This window comes from Desmodus rotundus, unplaced genomic scaffold (genome assembly GCF_022682495.2).
Source record: "Desmodus rotundus isolate HL8 unplaced genomic scaffold, HLdesRot8A.1 manual_scaffold_394, whole genome shotgun sequence".
Lineage (NCBI taxonomy): Eukaryota > Metazoa > Chordata > Mammalia > Chiroptera > Phyllostomidae > Desmodus > Desmodus rotundus.
In genome coordinates this window covers 562-9,169 of record NW_026527472.1, presented here as the reverse complement: position 1 = coordinate 9,169, position 8,608 = coordinate 562, and the positions used below count along the sequence as shown (strand labels likewise).

At 56.4% G+C, this 8,608-nt stretch overlaps 1 protein-coding gene across 1 annotated transcript; it reads right to left on the bottom strand.

The window, feature by feature from the left end:
* Nucleotides 1-268: 268 nt before the first annotated feature.
* Nucleotides 269-5,885, bottom strand: LOC128780114 (slit homolog 3 protein; the record flags this gene model as incomplete). Its single annotated transcript, XM_053917879.1, is given in 4 exon segments — nt 269-852; nt 2,814-3,022; nt 4,084-4,369; nt 5,731-5,885. Coding segments are annotated over 4 exon segments (886 nt in total), but the record flags the coding sequence as incomplete, so codon positions are not given.
* Between the last annotated feature and the right edge of the window lie 2,723 nt (nt 5,886-8,608).

The following is an 8,608-nucleotide window of genomic DNA, read 5'->3' as shown; positions in this document are numbered from 1 at the left end:
GAATGGGGCCTGCAGGGGGTTCAGACCCTGGGCAGACAGTGGCAGAGATTTTGGGGGGTCACAGAGAAGGCCAGGGCCCAGCAGCTTCTCCTGGGAGAAATGAGCATCCTGGGCAATGACCACCAGGACTTAAAAACCTTTAGGGGACGACAGTAAAACTTGCTCCCGCTCACGCCCTCGTTCGCCTTTCCTGAGCTGGGGGGCAGGCCGCGTGTGGGCCGACACGGTCGTGTTTCATACACACAACAACGCCCGCCTCCTTCCTCAGACAGGCCTGCGCCTCTTTATTCTTATCCTTTTGTTTTAAAACACTTTTATTAGTCTTTTCTCTTAAAATTTTTAACAGCTGTTTGTAAAAACACGACAAATACACAACACAAAACTCAGTAAAAATAACTCACTATATGGTACATATACTCAGACGGTGTGATATATTTATATAATAAAAGATGAAAATAGTCACTTTCCATAATAAAAATAAGTTCTATTTTTAGTTTATTTTACAATATACTTAATATTCTCTTCTTCTTTTCCTCTTCAGCTTCCACTGCTTGACTCCGAACCTCGAGGGCGTTCCCGGTAGCTGCAGTTCGCTGGTGGGCACGGCCCGGCGGCCTTAGGAGCAGGGGCGGCAGTCGCACTCCAAGTGTCTCTCCACCTCCTCCACGAACGAGGAGCCGTCCGTGCACTGGAAGACGTATTTCCGCCGCTTGCTGCGGGTGGGCTGGCAGCACCGGGGCCCACAGCCTCCCTTGCACTCCATGACGGGCACCTTGGAGGCTGTGGCACAGGAGGCATAGCCTTTCTGGCGGCGGATCACCTCGCGGACCACCTCCCCCAGGCATGGATTTTCTGCAGTGGGCAGAAGAGGTCAGGTCAGGCCCTGGTGGCGTGGGAGGCAGGCTGTCCTGCAACATGGGCCTCAAGGCCTCTGTCCTTGCTCCTTCACTCATCCGGGCATCTCCCGCACACTCAGTGGCTCACCGCACTCTCCTGCCCGTGCAGCCGCCATCCACGTGCTCACCCTTACACATGCTGCCTCTCTGCAGCTGCCTTCTAGGTATTCACCCCCCCCCCCCAACCTGCACATCCATGCCTGCATCCGTCTCCCCACCCACCCATTTATTCTGTCTGCCTCCCAATCAAGGACTAAAGACCAAGCTTTATGTGGCAAACAGGCTGTGTCCAAGCTTTGCACCACGCATGCTTAAAGTCCAAATGAAAAGCCAATCATAAAAGCAAAACCCAGGTGTTTTCACCTGTAGTTGGGATTTCTGGCAGAGCTGAGCCCACCTCCCTGCACTGTGAAGGGCGGGCTCCAGGTTGCCCTGGCCTCACCTCCGCCTGTCTCTGTGGTGCGGTGTAGACACTTAACTGTGAATGAGAGGCTGCTAAGAAGGAATGGGACGGGTCTACACAGGAGCCCTGAGCCCAGGAGCCTGCCGTGGGCCGTGGGTGTTTCTGGGGGATGGTGCTGGATTGAGAGCTGGATGCGGAACTGGAGTTAATGAGCCACAGAGCTTGGGGGAAACTTTTCCAAAAGGCCTAGAAGTAGTGGGGTGGGGGATTCTAAACCTGCTCCAATTCTCTGGACCCTGCCCCGACTCTTCACGTTCCCTCTCCTGTCCACACTGCACTGGGAGACGCTGAGGACAGAGGTGAGCACAGAGCCAGGACCCTTGGCCACACAGCCTGTTTCCCTGTCCTTCCTGCTCCTTCACGGGTGGGTACGCGCCTCGGAGAAAGGGCCACGTGTGCTTTAAAGCTTTAGGTGGTTGATGTGCTAGAATGTGAGGGTCAAGCCTGCTACAATGTCGTAAGCCGATGAGGTTGTCCAGCGTGCGGCCAGCAGCATGCGAGCGGAGCGACACATTGTTCTGTGAAATCTGGAAATACTTCTAAATACATTTAAAACCCAATTTTGATTAAGAATAGTATTTCAAGTAGGTATGTGAAATAGTTCCCTACGTCTAGGAGCCTGGGAGGAGGGAGTCTCAGCTTCTCTGCAGGTTCTGACTTGGAAGGCCGGGCTGCGGGTCTGAGCAGGCCTTTCGCTAAAGCTCCCAGGTGAGTTGGGGGTGTGGTTAGAAGCCTCCGCATCATGTGGCTAGGCTGGGGGGTGGGTTCTGAAAGCACAGCATCTTAAGGGCGCACAACTGGGGAGGACAGAGTAAGAAAGAAAAGTGTAAGGAAGAGAATAGGTGAGAAGGGAGAGGGAAGATGGGAGAAAGGAGAGAAGAGAGGAAAGGAGAGGAGAGAGGAAAGGGGCGAAGAGAGTGGAGAGAAAATTGGGGGAAGGAAGAAGGGAGCCTAAGAAGGGAGAGGAGAGAGGTTAGCGAGGAGAAGGAAGAGGGACAAAGGGATAGGACAGAAGGGAGAAGAGAGTGGAGAAGGAAGAGGAGTCAGGGGAAGAGTCAAGCAGGGAGATGGAAGAAGAAAGGGAGGTGAGGGGAGATGAGAAGGGAGAGGAAATGGATAGGAAGGAGGAGAGAGCGAAGAGGTGATGGAGGGGAGGGAAGAAGGGAGATGAAAGTGGAGAAGGGAGGGAGAGGAGAGGGGTATGCAGGGACTGGGGAGAAGGGAGAGGAAGTCGGGAAGAGGGCAGTGGTGAGGGGGGGAGGAGTTAAGACGGGGTGGTGGGGGGAGAAGGAAGAATGGAGAGGAGATGGAGAACAGAGGAAGAGGAATGAGTTAGAGGCAACGTGGAGGGGGAGAGGGAGGGCAGGAAAGTGGGACAGGTGAGGAGAGGGGCACAGAACCAGTGGGGTGGAGGGGCCAGGGGTCCTGCAGCCTCAGAGGGACACTAGACCCACCTTGTTCGCAGCGTGCCCCTCCAAAGCCAGGCCGGCACAGGCAGTAGGGCTCCCCTTGCTCTGAGACGTGGCACTGCCCGTGGTGACATTTGAAGGCTGAGCAGGCATTGGCGGAGTCATTTTTGCGGTCACACAGGGGCCCTCCATAGCCCTCGGCACACTTGCACACGTAAGAGGTCCCGGTGGCCACACACTGCCCGTGGGTGCAGCTGTGGGCGGGGGACAGGGTGAGAAGGGGGTCAGAGCTGTCAGAGCCACAGGAGGTGTCTTCTGTCCAGCCCGGCTGGGGACCAGGCTCAGACTGGGGGACCCCATCTGTGGGACCGGCTCCAACCCGTGCTCTGCCCTCCACCGGCCCAGTGGCCAAGCACCCGTCTTTCCTTAAACACTCTGCCTGGTGTCCTTGGAGCCGGGTGTCCACGAGCATCACCCAGTGCCCCCTACCAGCTGTAGCTGGCTGGTCTCGGACCAGGTATCTGGGAGCATCCTCGAAGCATTCCGACTGCCCTGCAACCTTAACTGGTGCCGATAATACTCATCACCACCCCCACCACCACCCCCAGGAGCAGTGCCGCCAGCTCGCGCAGCAGCCAGCCTCGATTACATTCTGTCTGGTTCCCTCTCCTGCCCTCCCCACGTTGCACAGAAACTGGTTCCACACCTCTGTTCTCCCCGCCTCCCCTGGGAGGTGAGAGCCAGGGTCCACTGCAGAGGTACTCGCTGTGGCCACACACACACCAGAGCTGCTCCAGAAGCGCAATCCCTTGATCTCCGCCCTGGGCTCTGGTTAAAGTACTACTTCCCCACTCATCCACTTCCCCACTCATCCAGCCAAGCCAATCACCAGTCTGGGCCCTGGCGTTATTTTTGGCTGATTCAGATTTCTCAACACTGAAATTCTGGGTCTCTCATGTTTAACACTATGGCAGGCACATAGTAGGCCCTCAGTAAACTATTTGTCAGATGAGTACAAATGACTAAGCACGGAAGTGACTCGGCTGTGCAGGGTACCACATTTGGAGCCTTGCACTGGCGCCGTGGGAGTGAATGCTGCATCCGCCGCAAGGGGCACCCTGTGCCTCTGAGCGGACCTGCGGTTGTGAGCATGGGCTCTGGGCCTGCTCGGCAGTTACGCTCGTGCAGGCCCTGCCTACTGTCCAACATGGTCCCTCCGGCTGCACCAGCGCCCACTCTCCGGTAGGGCAGGGCTGGGGCAGGGATTGAGTCTCTGCTGTGGGCTGGGGGAAGAGCTGGGCTCTTGGGCACTGACCTGTGGCCCAGGCAGGGGTCCAGGGCCTCCTGGTCGCACAGCGGGCCGGTCCAGCCAGGGTGGCACTCGCAGACCACGCTGTCCTTCTCCACGGCGCGGCACAGGCCGTGCCTGCACACGGTGCAGGACTTGCAGCCGGGCGAGACCCCCAGGGCCTGCGGTGGGAGGGCCTTGAAGTCCTGCAGCTCGTTGTTGATGCGCACCTCGTGGATGCAGCCGTGGAAGCCGCCCAGCGGCCGGTCAGCGCCCTGGCGCAAGGCGGAGAGGCCCGTGGAGGTAGGGATGCCTGTGGGCGGGATGCCTGTGGGTGGGAGGCCAGGATGGGGCCTAAAGACCCTCCCCTGCCTGCCTTCCGGACCTCCCCTCAGAGTGAGAACGTGAGCTCCTCACGGGCTCCTTGCCTAAGCTCTCACAGCCCTGGGCCTCCGCTGTGCAAATGGAGGGAACGGGCCAAAACCCGGGACCTTGTCCACACAAGAACTTACATCTTTTGTCCTCCTGCCTGCCCTGTGATTCTTTAAAAAACTTGAATTTGGCCCTGGCTGGTGTGGCTCAGTGGACTGAGCGCGGGCCGACAAACCACAGGGTCACACGTTCTATTCCGAATCAGGACACATGCCTAGGTTGCTACCCAGGTCCCCAGTGGGGGCCATGTGAGAGGCAACCATACATTGATGTTTCTATCGCTCCTTCTCCTTCCCCTCTCTCTAAAAATAAATAAATTAAAAAAAAAATAAACTGGAATTTGTTGCCGTTATTTAAATACAGAAAACATCCCATAAAAATCCATACTTCAGGCTTCTACAGAAAGAAAGATGAGCTGGCTACCCAGGGCCGTGTGGCCGCCCTGGCTAGGTGTGGAATGACCACCCCCAGGCAGGGGCGCATGGTACACATTTCCCTCCGTCCCTACCAGGCCTCTGCTGCTGTTACGTGCCCACAGGGGAACAGAGCAGGTCAGTCAGGGTTTGGGGTGCAGCCTTCATCAGTGGAGCTTTGGGAGAGAAGCTGTGTCCCTTCTGGGGTGGCTCTGGGCCGAGGGCTTTCTCGGGAGTGGCTTTTAACGGCCAGAGTGGACTCTAGAGTGGGGCTGTGTGCGGGGAAGTTTTGCCATTCTGTGCTGAAAGAGCAGTTCTGGTGACTTTTTTTCCCCCTCACATAATCCTTTGAGAACTCTCAGCCCAGGCTGCATTTCAGGCCCTGGCTCTGCCACACTGGCAGCTGCTTCTCTTTCTGGCCATGATAGGCCCTTCACCACAAACGGGTTCTTCCACACACGTCAGCTGGGCCTCATGCTGCCGGAGGAGGTGGCAGAGCACAGGGAGCGGGACCTGAAGCCTGTGGGTTGAAGGACCCGGAGCCTGCCTCCATATCCCCCTCTCCCTCATTGCCCCTGCACAACTTGTCTTTCTCAGAAGGAGCCCCACCCTCTCTCCTGTCATCATCTCCCCACACCCTGGCTAACTATTCATCCTTTAGGATTGAGCTTGGTTGTCACCTCCCCCAGGAAGCCTTCCCTGACTGGCTCTGGCAGTGGGTGCCTCGATGAAAATGGGAACCCCAGCCAGAGGGCCTGAGTGCAGGCCTGAGCAGAGGCCAGGTGGTGGGAGGTGGAAAGTGGTAGGGGTGGCAGGGGCAGGGCTTTACCTCCAAGGTAGAGTGGACTGTTGATGCCCACGGCCGGCTGCTTCTGGAGCTTCCCCAGGCTCTTGGGGGCTCCCTTGTCCACCACCAGGTTCAGGGTCTGGTTCAGCATCACCAGCTCCACACTGTGGAACTGCCCGTCGTTCACTGTCTCCACACTGGGCAGGAGAGAAAGGAGAGCCAGAGCTGCTGAGTGCCCCCACGCTGGGCACTGGGCTCCATGCTGGACTGCCAGTACTCACATGTCCTTTCACTTTTTATTTGCAAATAACTTCAGACTTATATTAGGCAGCAAAAATATGAACAGAACGGAGAACACCTCTCACAGAGGTAGAGTCTCCTACTGGCCCGTTCGCATCATCATTTCCTCTCTCGCTCTGTCACTCTATCTCCACACACGCACGTATACGTATGTACCTACCTACACACGGGCGTGCGTGGGGTCTTCCTGAACTATTTCAAGGTAAGTTACATCCATCGTAGCCCTTTATCCCTGGGTACCCACCCCCCTCCGCCGGTGCATTCCCTAAGGACAGGGGTATTCCCTTACGTAAGCACACTTCTCCAGTTTGGTAAACTCAACATTGATACCATACTGATCGGGGACTCAGATGTTGGGAAAAGTTTAGTTTCAGGTACTAGCTAATAAGCTTAGCAATGAGCACACGTAAAAGCTGTTGTTCTGGGAACTTGACTCCAGGAGACCACTGAGCAGTCCCACCTTTGGCCCCAGGAGGGCCGCAGGCAATCACATGGTCTGATCCACTGTGCTCCAGGGGGAGACGCCCCACGCCCAGGGCTCAGATGCAGGAATGCTGCAGCCTTTTATCTGATTAACTTTGAACTTTTCCCCTGAATTCCAATCCCCTTACCTACACTTTTCCTCTTGATAAAAAGGGTCTGTTGAAAATGGAATTTAAGACGGTCTGTTAGGGTGTAAAACTGGCTGTCCTCTCAGATCACAGACCACCTGAGTGAAGCGCCCGGTTTCAGTACTTACATAATCTGAGAATTATTTTGGTGGGACTTTTATACTTTTCCTAGTGCAGATGAGTAAAACGATCTCATGGTTACAATGTCCGTAGTGTGTCTCTGTCCCACCTCAGTATTCCCCCCCCCCCCCCCCCCCCCCCCCCCCCGTGCCTTAGGCAGTGTGCAAACCACACCTGGGGAAGTGAGGCCTCACGACACCCCTGCAAAGTCGGTCTGTTATCTGCATCAGGAAACTGAAGGGAAGCAACTGACCTCAGGGTCCCACAGCTGCCAAAGTGATAGAGCGGGGATGTCACCCCAGCTTTGAAGCCCACCTGCGTCCCCCCTCCCCTGCAGCCTGACGGAGCCAGCAGCCCCTCAGCCAGGGCTTGCTTCTGCTATTTCAGCCTCATGATGACTCTGAAGTGGTATCGGATTATCCCATTTCACAGATAGAGAGACTGAGGCCCTGAGAGGGTAAGTGATCTGTGTGAGGTCCCCCAGCTGGTACGGCCCAGAGACAACTCTAACCCTGGCAGGGGCTGAGGGGGACAGAGGAGTTTGGGGTTGCAGCACCCCCTTCCCCGGGGAAAATGTCTCCATGAGGATCAGGCTGAGCTCTGCCTTATCTGTCCTGGTGTGCACAGTAAATCTCGAGGCTCCCTCTCCCTTTGAGACCTCCCTGGGGAATGGCTCTTGAGTAGGGAACCCCAGCAGGGAGGTGGCGCTGGTGACCCAGGCCGGCAGGGACCCTGTCTGTGACTGACTCCAAGTTAGAAGCTTGAGCAGCTGAAGTGGTGCAGGAAAATGCTGGGGAGAAGACAGCTGTGTCGGGTGTGGTGGAGAAAGAAAGCAGAGTCCCTTCCAGCCTTACTCTGGGTGGGACCACAGCCAGTCAGAAAGAGAGAGAGAGAGAGAGAGAGAGCCCTCTGGTCTCAGCTTCCTCATCCGGAAAAGGAGAGAATAACCTACAGAAGTATTGTGATGACCACATCAGAGGAGCTGCACGAAGGTGCTTTGTAGACTAAGTCCTGGGAAAGCGTGAGCCATTGTTACTAGTGTTACACAGAACACATCATCGGGAACCTAGCACTGTCTGCCAACCTAGTGACCCTGTTCTAGAGCTGATTTCTGGGAGAAAGAGGCGGCAGAGGGGACAGCACCCTCCCAAATCCATGAATAAATCCTCTCTTCTCACATGACCACCCACCCACCCCACTGAGTATCTGCTATGAACCCGCTGTCCCAGGCGCTCGGAGTCCGTGCTGCACAGCAGACGGGCTACCATCGCTCGCAAAAAAGCTCACGCTTTCTTAGCTTTCCCTCTAAGTCAAATGAGCGGCTGGTTGGGGAGGTCTGGGCAGGAACAGGGTAGTAGGGGTGTGGAGCCATCGCCCAGAGTCCACTGGGGGCTCTGGCTTTGTAATTGGGACCGAGAAACCACACAAAGGGGGCACTGTTCTATCTCAGGAGCTTCCAGCTCCTCTGACTAGTGAGTCAAGGACAGGCAGAGGCCCGGACCCCACAGACCCGTTGGGGGTGGGGGGGTGAGAGTGGGGTGGGGGACTGAGGGCTGGGGTTGGGGGGCAGAGACCACAGGCTTCTGACCTTGAGCCTTCCCCGTGTTTTCTAAACTCACGAGCAAAACTACGCAGCTCTAGCCCCAAACCACCTTGTAAACTGACCTTGTCCTGAATGCTAATGAGCTCCCCATCCTCAGGTGCCTAATCAGGTGCTGGGCAGCCACCTGTTGAGAGGGAGCTCTAGAGAGGCTGTAACTCTGGGTGCCTGGGTGCAGCACTCCCCTCCAACCTGACACCCAGGGAGTACGGGGCGTGGCCTTCCCATTACAGACACAGCAGTGAACACACACCACTAACCCTCCCTAGCTGCTGGTGGGCTCCAAGCC